Source organism: Aptenodytes forsteri, unplaced genomic scaffold (genome assembly GCF_000699145.1).
Source record: "Aptenodytes forsteri isolate BGI_AS27 unplaced genomic scaffold, ASM69914v1 Scaffold142, whole genome shotgun sequence".
NCBI lineage: Eukaryota > Metazoa > Chordata > Aves > Sphenisciformes > Spheniscidae > Aptenodytes > Aptenodytes forsteri.
Window position 1 is genome coordinate 217,682 of NW_008794598.1, and position 16,081 is coordinate 233,762.

The following is a 16,081-nucleotide window of genomic DNA, read 5'->3' on the forward strand; positions in this document are numbered from 1 at the left end:
TTAAGTAAAGAGCTTTTCAGCTTCTTTAATTTTTCTTTTCCTGTCCATTTTAGAAACTGCAGTCCATCCAGCCTCTCGCATTTTTCTCATGGTTGTAAGTTTCAGTACAGAGCCTGGAGTTTTCACGTTTGATGTAGTTGGTTTCTAAGAAAAAAAATAAAGCCATCCATTAGTTTCTATAACCAATTTGATTAACTCTGTTTGTTGATCTGAAGAAAAGCTACGGTACCTTTTTTGGTGTCATGGCATATAATTGTGAAGCCTGAGGATAATCTTTGTACAATTTTTTAAACATTTCTTCCTCTGAGACTATGCTCTTAAATTAAAAATAAAATAGTTACTTAATCACACTATATTAAAAAATATATTTCCTTTCCCCCCAGGAATATTGGAGGGGGGGGGGGTGTTAAGATGTTACTATGAAGCCTCAACAGGTCAATAAAAACAGTGTAAAAAACCATTATAAAAGTTAATACATATTTTTGTATAGTGGTACTCTGTTTGTCATATAGTTACTAATTATGTACATATAAATACAATTCCAGAAAGAACCAATGAAATAAAAATGGACACATAAATATTGTCTTGGATACAGAACCCCACATGCTTTATATACATTCTTAGATAGAACAGTTCTTTATGCACACTGCTAAGTACACTATTTGTTCTCTGATTTTTACCAGGAGGTCACTGTGTTCAGAGCTATCTGACTGAGCATCCAGCTGTAGAAGCACTTTTTGCTTTTTCCTCATGCACTGTTCTGAATGCAGATTTGCGCTTTCACTTTGCAGTTTATGTATTGGAGGAGTCTTTATAATATATGTCTGGGGGGAAAAAAGAAAAGGCATTTAAAATTACATTTTCAGTGGTAATTACAGAATCTAAAACCAAACTCATAACCCAGTTTACAGACTGAGTATCCAGGAAGACACTAGAGAGATGCCGTGAAACAATTATCTTTCCATCCAAAATGTGAAGCAAAGACCCAAACAAAGAAGGGGGGGGAAATCAAAAATCCTTTTTTTGTTGCCAAACAAGGAATGACAGGAAGCTGTGGAAGAATCAAGTTTTGTGGCACACTATATCTAACTTCTTCATGCTTATCTGCAGAAATTCAGGTTATTCTGAACGGTAGTCACTACATGCAGACTATAACCAACGTTCAAGAGAATGCAAACAAACAAAACTGCAGGAAAGAGCCTTCAGAAAGACACTGATAGTGATATGAAGAACAAGATTGTTTTTACTTAAATGGTTCTTTCGCTGTAAGTTAAACTTCTCAGAAACATTGCAATGGAACAATGCAATCCTTTTTAGAAAGGATAACATAAAAATGGTAGTTGTTTCTATTGGTTAAGATATAAACATCACATGAGAGCTTCTGACAGGGTAGAAGCATAGGTTTTACAGTTATGACGAAGCAGTCAGGAATACTTTGATAATTTTCACAGCTACACAAGCTATTTTCTGTTCCATAGAGAAAAATGTGCCTTTACAAACAGACAACACTCTTCTTTTAAGACTACGTAAAAGAATTCCAGAGACATTATTAAGATCACAGTCCCTCTAGGACAGGAATTGTTACTGATCAATGAAACAGACAAATTAAGTAACTGAGCAAGAAAAATGACACACCGTGGGAGCCCTTACACAAACTGCTTTCTAATATTGCTGTGGAATACTTTTTTTTTTGTGGCTATCTACCGTTTAAATCCCTGCTTATCACAACAAAAAATAAATAAGCATCTACAGAGAAGTAAGAAATACAGTCAGAAAAATAAAACAGGAACAATTCACTATTATGAGTTACTAACTGAGCAAGAAAAATGACACACCGTGGGAGCCCTTACACAAACTGCTTTCTAATATTGCTGTGGAATACTTTTTTTTTTGTGGCTATCTACCGTTTAAATCCCTGCTTATCACAACAAAAAATAAATAAGCATCTACAGAGAAGTAAGAAATACAGTCAGAAAAATAAAACAGGAACAATTCACTATTATGAGTTACAAACCTTTAATGATGGACTACCCAAGGGACTTTTTGCAGATACTGAAGGAGGCATTTTTTTCTTTTCCATCATGTTGACTTTTATAGGAATATCATTGGGAGACTTTTTATTTTTTACATTAATAGATGCAGAGTCCAGATCTAAATGAGGTTTAGGAGTCTCAGAAAAATGAGTTTGTATTTTCTAAAATTAAAAAAGGTTTAAATTAAAAGCATTTCAATGTCTTTTGTTGAGTGTACATAGTTTATCATGGAACGTCAATTAAATTGCATATGTATAAATATTACCAAATTCTAAAATTAATTAATGATAAGGTTAAAGCTACCTTGTGCTTTTTTTCATTTTCAGGAACCATATTTTGGGGGGGTTCTTTTGCAAGATTCTCCTAAAAAGAGTTATGTGATAGGAAGTAAATAGATTATTTGAATTCAGTTGTTGAAAATCTTCTTGGTGTAATTACAGAACACAGTCCACAATCATACTCTATTATAAAGTTCACACAAATGTATGACCCAGATTTAGTCAAACTGCAGCATTCAAAAGACATTACTTTTCTATTCACAGTTTCATTTCTTATACAACTTCTCCCATCTCTGCTAAGGAACCTACATAACATCCCTTTTTAACGAGCATACATTTTTATCACAGCTGTATTGGGGGGGGGGAAGAGAGCTCTATTTTCTAGTTATTATTTTATGCAAGAAACTGGAAGCATTCTTGTTTATTGAAATAAATGTTCCTTCACTATCTTTTTAATTCTATTTTGCATTTCTTTTGCCAGCTGAAGAATACTTTATAGCAATCACAAAATCACAGAATGGTTAAGGTTGGAACAGACCTCTGGAGATCATCTAGTCTAACACCCCTTTTCACAGCAGAGTGAACTAGAGTAGGTTGATCAGGACTGTGTCCAACAGGGTTTTGAATGTCTCCAAGCATGGAGACTCCACAACCTCTTTCTGCAACCTGTTCCTGTGTTTTATCGCCCTTACAGTAAGAGAGTTTTTTTCTTGTGTTTAAATGGTATTTCTTGTACTTCATTTTGTTCCCATTGACTCTTGTCCTTTCACTGGATACCACTGAGAAAGTCTTGCTCCGTCTTCTTTACTCCTTCCCATAAGGTATTTATACACACTGATAATATGCCCCCGAGCTTTCTCTTCTTGAGGCTAAACTACTCCAGCTCTCTCAGTCCCTCTTTTCTGTCAGATACTCCAATCCCTTAATGATTTTTGGCCTTTTGCTGCATTTGCTCCAGTATGCCCTTGTCTGTCTTTTACTGGGCAGCCCAGAACTGGAAATAATACTCTAAATGTGGTCTCACCACTGCAGAGTATAGGAAAAAGATCAGCTCCCTTGACCTGCTGGCAACAGTCTTCCTAATACAGTCTAAGATGCTGAGCACATTTCTGGCTTGTGTTCAGCTTGCTGTTCACCAGAACCCCAGTGCTTTTCCTGCAAAGCTGCTTTCAAGCCTGTCAGCCCCTAACCTGTACCAGTTCTAAAAGTTATTGCTTTCCCAGTGCAGGACTTTGCATTTCCCTCTGTTAAACCTGATGGGATTCCTGTTCACCCGTGTCTCCAGCCTGTCCAGATCCCTCTGAAAGACAGCATAACCACCTGCTGTATCAACCATTTATCCCAATTCTGTATCATCTGCAAACTTGCCAAGGCTGCACCCTGTCCCATCATCTATGTCATTAATGAAGATGTTAAACAGTATTGGACCCAGAATCAACCCCCGGTGTACATCACTAGTGACCGGCCTCTGGTTGGACTTCGTGCCATACTAATCGCAATCCCTTAAGCCCAGCAGTTCAGCCAGTTTTCAATCCACTTTACTGTCCAATCATGTATCAGTTTGCCTATAAGGGTGTTATGAGGGACAGTGCTGAAGCCTTACTAAGGCCGAGATAAACAACGTCCAGCGTTCTCCCCTCATCTGCCAAGTCAGTCATCTCATCACAGAAGGCAATCAGGTTGGTTAAGCACAGTTGCCCCTTCATATAAATCTATGCTGACTACTCCCAATCATCTTCTTGTCCTTCCATACGTTTGGAAACGGTTTCCAGGATTATTTGTTGCATTACCTTTCCAGGGACTGAGGTGAGGCTGACTAGCCTACATTTCACCAGATCCTGCTTCTTGCCCTTCTTGAAGGTAAGAATGACGTTTGCTTTCTTCAAGTCCTCAGGAACCTCTGCCAGTCACCATGACCCTTCAAAGGTAACCGAGCGCGTCCTTGCAATGATACTGGCCACCTCCCTCAGCCCTTATGGATGTGTCCCATCAGATCCCATGGACTTATGTACGTCCTAAGAATCCCTAACCTGATCCTCCTCCACCAAGGGTAAGTCTTCCTTTCTCCAGACTTTCCAGGTCCCATCGAGTACCACAGCCTTTTCCTTGTCCTTTGTCATCAGAACTTGAGAGAGCTGGGATAGTTTAGCCTCAAGAAGAGAAAGCTCGGGGGCATATTATCAGTGTGTATAAATACCTTATGGGAAGGAGTAAAGAAGACGGAGCAAGACTTTCTCAGTGGCATCCAGTGAAAGGACAAGAGTCAATGGGAACAAAATGAAGTACAAGAAATACCATTTAAATACAAGAAAAAAACTCTATTGCTCTTCATTTCTTTTGTCAGTTTTACCTCCAGATTGGCTTTGGCTTTCCTGACATCATCCCTGCAAGCTTGGACAGTTCTTCGTAGGGTTTCAATTTCTCCTGGCTTCCCTCATACTTACCAATTAAGGAGTAATGCAAAACATTCACTACCACCAGAAATGAGACATAATGACTTCAGAGAGCATCAAGCTCTTGAAATCAGACAGCAAGTGAGAGCAAGACCTACAATCAAAAGTGCACTTCACAGCTGTCATTATTATAGTGCGTAAGACCAGGCCACACGTCACCCATACTGCTACATTTAATAATAAAGAAAAATACCTTCTCTTCAATTTCTGCTTTAAGTTGTTCCTTAAGGGATGACAGTTCGCTTTTCAAACATGACAGCTCACTCTCCTAAAAACAATTAGATAAAGGATAGGGTTAAACTATGCTTAACCTGGAAAAAAGAAAACAGTCCAAGTGAGACAGTAATTAATAGGGATATTCGTTATAAACAAAAGAAATTTCCATTTGTTCAACAGAGCTAACTTATTGATAAAGTTAGCATGCCAAGAGGTATCTACAATTCATTTTCAGAATGATTCAATCACTAGAATAACAGATGATCAAAGCAGCAGTTACCAAATTAAAAAAAAAAACAAAAAAAACCCAAAACATGTAGACTTGAGTCACACCTCCTTCTATTAAAAAATCTAACTGAAAAAAAAGCTCTGTGAAGGGAAATGTCAGAAAAATACTGCATTTTAAGTAGATGCTGTAGAACTACACTTTTGTGAAAGTCTTGAGGGGATGTTGGCTCTCAGAATATTTCTCAAAGCTAAGCTTCCCAGAAAGGGGGGGGGAAGGCAAAAAAACCCAACAATGCAACTCTAGACTTGAAGTTTTGTTTTCGTTTGTTTTAAAAAGAGCTGAAGTACTGCTAAGAAACAGGTACTTGACCAGAACTGTTCAAGGTAAGAACTTAAAACAGCTGTGAGAACAGGGGGGTGGGCAGTGGAATCCAGCTATTTAATACAAAAGTTTCTTATTCAGACAGTGAGGTTAGAACATGATGCGCTATCAGGAAAAGTAGACAGAAAATCACAGCTACTCCAATTTATTTTGAGAAACGTGTTTTTTTAATGCACATAACAAAATCCGTAAGAAAATAACAGTAAACAGAAATTAGTGGGTTGATCTTTACTGTTCAGTCCCACTAAAGCAGACACTTAACCCCCCCCAAGTGTTAAACAGGAAGAAGTCTAATATATTTATCATTATATTACACTTTAAGGACAGCAGCCCCTCCATTTAATTATTTAGTGCTGAAGAGTACACCTTACCAATGATCTTTTTGATGATAACTGCTCTTGCTCTTTTATTTTATAAAGTTTTAACTCTGTATCTTTTTCTTCAACCATTTTATCATATTCATGCTGTGTTAAAAAAAAACAACAATAAACTCAAAACATTTGACTAAATGTTACAATTTTAGATCTACCTAGTCTTAAAATAGTACTCATTTTTTCAAATAAGGCTCTTCTGAAGATTGAGAAAGCACTATGAACAAACATTGATGCTTCAGCAGAAACTGTAAAACAGAAAATGCACAAGCAGTATTATTTTGTGGGCTGACTGAGAATGCTTTATCTCTAGGCAGCAGTATGTGTTCCAGCACATAAAAGCTAGCCATATTATTTTTATTAATGGTATCTGCTAAATATACTGAAAAACAGAGTAATAAGGAATGCAAATTAAAATATGTTAAGTTAAACTGCTGAAGGTCACTATGTAATCTCCTCAGAAAAAAAGGCCCAAACTGATACTGAAGAACACTGCACTAGGATGGTATCAAAGGAAGCCTGAATACAAATAAAAATCCTAGAAATTTAGATAAATGGAATTTATCTGCCAGTAGGCATGTTTTCAAAATCTGAAGATGAATTTATTTTTAGATGATGAAAAGTCAAGCATGTGTTCAACTTCCTTTTCCTAGACTCAGGTCTTTATTATGAAGTTTCACTTTCTGATTTGTAATATTCTGGTTTTGAAAGGTTTTTACTTAACATAGTATCACACATTACAAATCACAGAAATCAGTAAAATCTCTTACCTTGTGTTTTTCCATAAGTGCCACCATTTCAGTTATCTTGTGTTGACATCGGATATCAGTTTCTCTCTGTGTTATTGTTGCTTCATCAGCAAGCAACCTCATCTTTTCTACCTGTTAGTAACAAGTTTCATTTAATTCATGAACAATTAACAGCAATATATTTTTAAAAAATCTTAAGTTTCAGTTCTTCTTACCCCTGTGGGTGCAATGTATATATAGTCTCATTTAGTGTAGTCTTCATTTGCTCTTAAGATGCTTTTCAAATCCTCCATGTTTTATACATATTGTTAAAATGGGCAAATAAACCTAGATTAAAAGTACATCCATTCTTCCATGGCAGACAAGTGTCATCTCGAACCACAAGGCCACTTCAAGCACTCTGCCCTAACATTTTTTGATATTACCATCAAAAAAGTGTGGGCAGAAAAATACTAATATGGGAAAAGTTATAATCTAATTTGCTTATGCTGTATTTATACCAAGAATAGAATTTCTGTGAACAATATCTTGACAAAAAGAATTTTTAACTGGGTTCTTATTTTTAAAGACATATACAAATACTTCAACTTAAGGATCTAATGTACTAAAGCTTTGCTCACATGCATACACAAGAAGTTCCATTTATGTTGATAAGACTGCTACGGAAGAGCAAGGACTCTGGACGATACAGCTTCATAAAACCATCATACATCAAAAAAATAATTAAAAAGTTGCAGTAAAAATTAACAACTCTCACCTCTTCAAGAAGTTTATTTTCATTTACTTTTTTTGTTTCATTTTCTTTTTGATAGATGTCAACTGTTTCCTTATGTTGCTTGTTCATACTTTCCATTTCTAACTGTAATTTATTCACCTTTTGAGAATGCAGAATTATTGCTGTTATTTGTTCAGGAATAAATATGCCAATGATTTTTTTTTACCTCTTATTTTCAAGCAGAACCACTCTGTTACTTTTCAGGTATATGACTGAACTATTTCCTATTTAATATTCAGCTTTTTTCATAAAGAGTTGAACTTTGGCTTGAAGTGAGTTAGAAAATACTCATAGAAACAATGGCAACACCACAATGGGAAAGACAGCCCATACCAGTTTTGTGCACCCCAGTCAATAAAACAGTCCTAAAGCTAGAGGCTAGTCAATCACAAAGAATCATTCCAATATAAGGGAACCATCTATTCGCAATCTAACACTATTCTGCCTTTTGTACAAAAGACTCTTTAGTATTGCTGGCATGGAATGCAAGGTAGGGAAATGAAGCATAACTGGTAGTCTCCTAAGATAGTCTCCTAAGACTTCAGCAATATGACTGTATTATGTTTACAATTAAATCTTTTTTTCCAATTAAGAAGTGAAGAAACAGTTTATCTAGCAATAGTTTATTTTCAGAATTTTATTTAGTTCTAAAAAAGATTAATTCCTTTTAGCTGCTAATATTAATGAGAATTTGGTATGAAACAAATGGAAAGAGTCTATTCCTAAGCAGTCACCCTAAATGCTGTGAAATCTTTGGAAAAAAGATACAGATGGAGATTTTATTCCCTCCCTTGTAAATCTATTTAAGACTTTAACTGGTTTATGGTATGTTTTCCTCCCAAGTGTGCATTTTGGTTATAATTTTTCCTTTTAAGTTTCTCATAAGAATACCCTCAAAACAGCCTACATCTTTCTTGAAGTGTGGTACCCAAAACCGAACACAATATTCTAATCAGGGACTTACCACTGCAGAACACAGTAAAAGAACTGCCTAAAGTGAATAATACATGTATTTCTTTTAATTGCTTTTCTATTTCAATGGGGTGGCATTACTGAATGAGGTTCAGTACACTATCAACCAAAAAAGAAAGGGACTGATTAGGAGCATAATTCCTTGAGATATGATGTCCATCTCTTACAAATGTCTAATAGCCCAGTCAGTGTCCAATGATTAAAAATGGAAGCATCTTCCAAAAATTATGGGCTCATTCCTGTAAAATCTGTATCCCAGATCCATGAAACAGTTAAGAACGTGCTTAAGGTATTATCATTAGTTACACTGGGACTTCAAACATTCAGTCTTTGTGCTTTACCCTCATCTTGTACATGAAGTTATTTAAACCTACCTTCCCTTCATAAATACTTGTTTTCTTGCTTTCTGCAGTAATTTTCTTTTTCAGCACTTTATTCTGTTAAAATAAAGTAAAACAAATGCTATACTTTAATAAGTTAACAGAATTATGTAATGATTTAACTGCATCAAGTAGGTCGGAATCTTCAAAATTCCAGATTTCAGCAAGCAAATAACTCTTTTTGTTGTGCAGTTCAGGTTCCAGATCAGTTCTCCAAACAAAAGAGTGCTCAACTACTTTAATAATACTGTTACTTCATGACCTTATGAAAGACTCCTCATGGGCGGCAACAGAGAATAACGAAAGAGTGTACAGAATGGGAAGAAAAACTAAGATGCTGCTGACAGAAAATGTGCAGATATAATGACAAAAAATACAAGTGACATTTTTACAGTACAGTTATTAACAATTTGTCCTAATGCACTATTCTATTCTACTATTGGTAACTGAGATAGGTCATTATTTCAAGTATATCAATGACACCATGTACTAAATGAAAATAGTAACAGTTTATTAAAGATATTATTTCTGTAATTGCATTTTTCAAAAGTAAGGATAATTTTACAAATCAAGTAATTCCAAAGGTGACTCCTTAATTTGTTCAGAGTTAGGATAAGAAAGGAAATGTTACAAATTATATAGGTATATCTAAAGATATCACACCAGACAGAAAGTGTTGAAAAGTAACGTTTTACATATTTGTTACTTTTAAAAACTGTACATACCTCCTGTTGCAACTCTTCAATGCATTTGGTTTTATTTTCCACCTGTTTCTTTAAATTATTTAAGTAAAAGAGATATTTCAAACATTAATTAATAATCTCCTAAAAAATGACTCACTGTGTTAGAGATTACTGTCAACGTTCTTAAGCATGCATTTGCAGAAGTCCAATTAACTCCAATGAGACTGAAACACATGCTAATGTGTTACAATGATTGGAGTTTTAACCATAAAGTACTACAAGAATTTTGCTAGCCCAATGTCATCAACATTAATAGCAGTGAACCAATTCCTCAGTGGCTGTACAGTTTAGAAAGAAGGGGAAAAAAAAAGGTAACTTCAAAATTAAAAAAATAATCTTGTATAAAGTTCTCTACAGTCCACGAAAAAATGAGTTTTCATACCTTATTTTCTAGAATCTTCACCTGCTTTTCCTTTCTTGAAATTTCATTTTCAATAGTCTTAGCCTGGAATTATAATTGTAAGTCTTCGACTTTTACAATAAAATTTTGAAATCCATTATGATGTTAAAAAAAACAGGTGTACTTTGAAACTACAGTAAGAAAGTTAAAATATTTGAACATATTTAAACTAAAACTCATATTACATATTGAAAGCTAATCCATACCCCATCCATCACTAAGCGGGTATACGGAAATAAAAAAAGGGGGTTCTCTGTCTGCCTGAAATCTAACAAATCTGGACTTGTAAGCCTCCATGTAAAGAGTAAACATCCCAGTAAAGGTCCTTGTCTTTTAAAATAAAAGGCTCAGCATGCGTACATGTGTCAACTCAATTGGTAGCAGCACTGAAAGAAGAAAGCCTCTGTAAGAGATTACATCCCTAGGCAGAGCTTTGCAGAAAAAAAAGAAAAAAAAAGTTTTACATTTAGATTTTGTCCTACAGGTTATGTTATATATTTTCATGATAAAGCACATGGTACATACATTTTCTTCTCTTTCATCCAGTTTACTTTTAATTTCTTCACCTTTCTTTGCCATCTTCTCCTTCAAAGACTCCAGTTCATTTCTAAATGCCCAATTAACAACCATTAGTAAATATGTACTTAATAACTTTAACTTCTTTTCACTACTGCTAAATAAACCCATACTTTATTTTCTAAAAAGAGCTGCTAATATTGATGAGAACTTCATAAGCTGTTCAATGAAATGTTCTTAAAATGATGCAAAGTGACTGGTTAAGTTAATGTCTGACCTGTACATACTGCTTGAAAGTATTGAAAGATGTTCCCCTTACCTGAGTAAAATATATTCTAATCTGTAATATCTTAATGCATCTATGAAACACGGAAGGCTGCCTGTCTACTGGGTTGGTGGTACAGAGACTACTTCAGAGAGCAGCATTTAACCAGTTTCACCTTTTCACATTTAATCCATAACCTTTAACTTCTATTTTCATTTCCTTCACACCTAAGATGTTGATGCAGAACAGGATAGCTATATGTAATAGGAAGCTATGGCAAAAATTGTTCCTGTAGCAATAGGTATCGCTAATTTGTAGAAACTTCTACGTGGCAAACATCAATAATAAATAGTTTCTGTTTAGCTATATAACCTAAAAAAAGCATTAATTTAAAACTCACAGAAAGCAGCATAAGAACACAACATTTAGACTAACTCTGAAGGAATCTAATCTTCTTCCTTTAATAATATTGTACATTAATATCTGTTTTCACTTGCCTTAGCTGGCCATTTGCTGCTTCCAGGTTTTCAACTAACTGCTTTGTATTTTCTTCTTTTTTTCTACTATCCTAAATAAAGCCCATGTAAGCAAAATGAATAAAATTCAAAGTGACATCTTAAAAAATTCAAAGACATCTTAAGCAGTATTGTGACCTGCCTTATTCACAAGGGTAACTGCACTTCCCTTGTATTTTAAACACAAAAAATAGCTCAGATACTCTACAGAACCATGTCATGTTGCAGTTTACCATATTATTTATATTTTAAATTGAATGTTGTCCTTTAAAAACAGCTGGAAGTTTACAACTTGCCTTATGACTTTCTTGCAGTTTCTTGAGTTCTGTAGCCACATCACTTTTCTCTTGTGCTATTTGTTCTTTTTGTAATAAAAGCTTATTGATATACACTGTTAGTTGTTCATTCTTTAGCCTAATTTAAAACAAATGGTCAAGAGAAGTAAGAACACGTATTTTGAAATTTCCTTTTCAGTTAAATTTATCCATTACAAAATGTTACTTCACACTGAAAAAAGTCCTGACCTATATCTATAAATTTAAGCTTTGCAGCAAAGTTACAGTGATGCAAAAAGGCGACAGAAGAAAGAAAGGAGAATCAGCTTTTATATAAATATAATGATTGTTGAAGACGATGTAGTTCAATATCCAGCTCAAAGCAGGGTTAACAATGAATTCAGAAACTTTCTCTTCAGGTTAACCCAACTAAGTCACAGAGATATGGAACAACTACATACATATAAATAACAAAAATGCAATTTATAAATATAAGTATATAACGGATGTCATACTGTGTGCATAGGTTCAAAATTTTAATTAGAAAACAATCATAGATCATTTCATTGTATATTAAAGTAACTTCTATGTAACAAAAAAAATTAAACTAATACTATATTTTCAAAAATGATCATACGCCTCTTGTTCAAGATCTGTATTCAGTGTCATAAGCTGTTTTAAATAATTTTGTTCCTTTTCAGCTGTACTAGTCAGCTGTACTTTCAAATCATGGATTTCTTTCTGCAGAAGAAAAAGAAAGTGCTTTGAGTATACATATGTAAACTACAAGTCATGAAAGCTATCAGAAATGAACTGACAACACCAAGCTTTCAGATGAAACAAAAACTACACACATGCCATAAATTAGCCAGACTGTATCTTTACATCTCTCTGGTGTGATGTGGAAGTAGTGTGAGATAGTGAACTCTGACATGAATGCTAAATGTGTCCCCTCTTGTAAGTCTAACTAACCAGTCTGCAAAATTACTGACAAAATTAGCTTTCCTTGGACATTATTTTAAAGAAAGACGTTTGCTTCAGACATCATAAGCTTTTGCATTCACCTAAAAAAACCCAAACAAACAAACAAAAAAAACCAAAACCACAGAATTCCAGTACTATGTGATAGAATAAGCACATATTTTGGATGCATCCCAAACCACAAAGCAAAACTCTTCCCTCAGAAATTTGCTGCCATTACAAGATAAGGCAAGCCTTGTAATGTAATGTAGTTTATAATATATAAATGCTTTGAGTACTGTTTCCTCCAAATAATTGGTGAAACACTGATACCACAGGGAGAGAGAGAGAGATTAGTTTTTAAGCACAGCACACAATGAACTTCTGGAATTTCTTATCACAGAAGGCCATGGAGGCAAATAGTATGAGGAGGTTCAAAAACAGATGAGACAAGTGAACGTGAACAAGTCCATAAACTGATAGCAAAGGCAACTGACAGGGATGTGTCCTCAAACATCCTTAATCAGCGACCGTAGGAATGTAAGGGGGATGGACCATAGATAATAGTTAGGCTCCTCTACTACATAGTATCTTCTGCTGTCATTGTCACGAGCAGAGCAGTGCATTGGGTGGAGCACTGGTTTGACTATATGATATTTCTTATGTTCTTATATACAAGTGATAATGTGTAACAACTATTTATAAAAACATGTTACTATCACCCTTTATTCAGACCTCTCTGATTTGGAGAACATTTTTCATTTCTTCTTCTCTCTCCTGCAAATTTTCTACAGTAGCCTCAAGATCTTTCTTCTTCACTAGAAGTCCTTCAACTTTTCCCTGTTTAAGAACATTAGTGAAACTCAGTTTAGAAAATTCAATGCACAGTATATAAGGAACAAACACACGTGGTAACATGCAAACCTGTTTTCACACTCTCTTACTTTAGCTGATGCGGTTTCTTGTTAGACTTGTAAATACAAGATCATAACTAAAATAATCCTGTATTAAAAGTGTACTTCACATAGCTTAGACTTCTGCAACAGAAAATGGGCCTGTGTCACAGTTCAGTAAGGTTCACAGAGACCAGAGCTAATTACCTCAGGAAACTTCCCTGTAAGTACGAAAAGAACACCCAGTATAATGGGAATACATGGAACAGGGTGTTATAACCCAAAAGACCTTTCTGCAGGCTCTTAAATGTTTTCTCTGAAAAGGGACATGCATCAACACAGTATGCAACGCTTTCTAGATACTAAATGCTGCAGCATGGAGGATACCTCACCATACCTAACACCCCACAAACAGCAAAATAATCACAACAAATTTGTGAAGTAATAAATCTGTGAAACCTATGAAATTGCTTATTAGTTTCGTCATTTTGTCATACATAACGTTTTCACAAATTCCACTGCCTTTTCTGGGTGGTGTCAGAAGCTTGGTTATCCTTCAAACACCAAAATGAGGTAAGCCTTTACAACGCTTAATTTTAGAAGATTATTATGAAGCTAGCTAGCCACTCAAGGAATTATCTTTACTGTCGAAAATTAGTTGATCCCTCAGCCTTAAATGTCATATGCGTGGTGCTCACAAGGTTTGAGCTACTGTTCATCTCAAAAAAAAAAAAAAAAAAAAGTATTTTTCAGAAAGGTTCAGAATGAGGAAAAAGTGAGTACTAGACATAACTAAAAATGAGAAATCTTTATGTCCAGAGGGAGCGGCATTTGAATAGGTGTGAATGAAGAAGGAAATGACCAGAAACGTTGACAAGGAAAACCAAAACAAAGCAGAACAAAACAAGAAAGATAGTGGAAAGAATCAAGTCCTTCCAAGAAAACAACGAAATCGTCTAAAAGACAGGTAACAAAGTTTAGTAGCAACATTAAGGCAGATTAGACAGTGTTTATATATGGCACTTAAGATACTTAAAAAGCAAGAGAGACTTCATATGAAAAATGCCATGAGACTAAATAAAATGAACATTTACCAGCGTTTCTGACAGCTCTTCAAGTTGCATTTCTTTGTCACATTTTAGTTTAGTCATCTCTTCTACAGCACATGTAATGTAAAATTAATTGAACAGAAATAATTTTACATATTTAGCAGGCACTATAAAGCGTTTACCCCTTTGCAGTACCCAATTTTCAAAACTTGTTGGATTAAGTTCAAAAATTATAAAGCTAAATTATAACCTAAATTATGACTTAATCTAAACGTAGAGTTGAAAAAAAAATTATTCAGAAAGACATTAGGAAATACATATATCTGAAGATAAACTAATCATTCGCCTTAAATAAAATTCAGAGCCTATTATGTTTTCCACAATCATGGCTTCAAATAAACTGTGAACTGTAAGAATGTTTACAAAAGAGTAATCTCCAAGTATTGATGCATCTGCATTTTTCCAGAAAAAAAATCTGGACTGCTGAAGATACTCACATGGATATGCTGAAAAAGGAAACCATTTATTAGTAACTTCAAAATGTTTTCTATGTGCACATTCACATTTACTGGTATTTTTTACAAGTACTGGATGCCAAACTCATTTTTGCTCTGGAGTTCTCACACGTCACATCTCACCTTGTTCTAGACAAGCATTAGCAGTTAACTTTTGAACACTTATCTTTAGATGCCCTCAATACATACAAGGACATCAAACTGTATTTCTCATCTATCATACCAGGACTAGAGACATATGCTGCACGCTGGGAAAACAGTGTTAAAGATAGATCTCTTACTCTGGAGGCTAAGAAGTGCATATCTAGAAACCACAGAATATCAAAGCAATAGTTAAAGCAAATCACTGTCAAAGTGATTCTACATCCAACATGGGGAGAGTGGTCTGCAGGAAAGCTTAATCCAAGTGTTTTGTCTCTGCTACAAGCTACAGAAGCCATTCCTGGAATGTACTGTTCAGCAGTCTAACACTACCTCTCAAACAGGTCTGCAGTGCTATCAGTCTCAACTGGAAGAGTGCAGAGACACCAAAATGACTTCCAGGAGAATCCATGCATGTATGGTCTTACTATTGGAGGTCTGCACAGCACTGCTGTTTGACTGTTGCCAGCTACAATGACTACCAAAGAAAAGGGAGTCAGATGAGTAAAAATAAATTTAAGCATTCCTGACAGATATAGGGTACTGTAAAACCGTTTTTCCAAGCAATAGGGACAGTCTATTTTCAGAAAACAGCAGAAAACATTTTTATTACTACCTAGCTTGTTTTCTTTCTTTCTACAAATCTTACCCAGTTCAGCAGACTTATTTCTGAGCTCCAAGGTAAGTAGCTTTGACTCATCTTCATATTTCTCCAATCTAAGAAAATGGTAATTAAAAAAAATTGTATAGTACAAAGCACTGCATTTGAAACTTAAAGGACAATAAGACAAAGTCTTGCCACAAGCATTTTAAGAACATTTACCTTTCAACAGGCAGGTGATATATCTGCCTGCAACATGTATCAAATTTCACTTTTACAAACTTGGAACAGCAGACATAAAAGTAAACAAATATATACATACATAAACCTGTATTTCTTAAAAACAGAATTATGGAAGTCGGGGGGGAGGG

General features: G+C 34.9%; 1 protein-coding gene across 1 annotated transcript in view; it reads right to left on the reverse strand.

Annotated features, from left to right (window-relative positions):
* The window catches only part of SYCP1 (synaptonemal complex protein 1), a 26,926-nt gene continuing 10,845 nt past the window's right edge, over positions 1–16,081 (reverse strand). The window contains exons 13-30 of the mRNA XM_019470313.1: positions 15,759–15,826; positions 14,499–14,560; positions 13,247–13,351; positions 12,189–12,292; positions 11,573–11,690; positions 11,259–11,329; positions 10,496–10,587; positions 9,963–10,024; positions 9,563–9,625; positions 8,832–8,894; positions 7,468–7,584; positions 6,732–6,842; positions 5,962–6,054; positions 4,958–5,032; positions 2,015–2,194; positions 681–824; positions 230–316; positions 1–144 (exon numbers count right to left, since the gene is read on the reverse strand). Coding sequence (XP_019325858.1) covers positions 1–144; positions 230–316; positions 681–824; positions 2,015–2,194; positions 4,958–5,032; positions 5,962–6,054; positions 6,732–6,842; positions 7,468–7,584; positions 8,832–8,894; positions 9,563–9,625; positions 9,963–10,024; positions 10,496–10,587; positions 11,259–11,329; positions 11,573–11,690; positions 12,189–12,292; positions 13,247–13,351; positions 14,499–14,560; positions 15,759–15,826 — 1,759 coding nt within the window. The remainder of the gene's footprint in view (positions 145–229; positions 317–680; positions 825–2,014; positions 2,195–4,957; positions 5,033–5,961; positions 6,055–6,731; positions 6,843–7,467; positions 7,585–8,831; positions 8,895–9,562; positions 9,626–9,962; positions 10,025–10,495; positions 10,588–11,258; positions 11,330–11,572; positions 11,691–12,188; positions 12,293–13,246; positions 13,352–14,498; positions 14,561–15,758; positions 15,827–16,081) is intronic.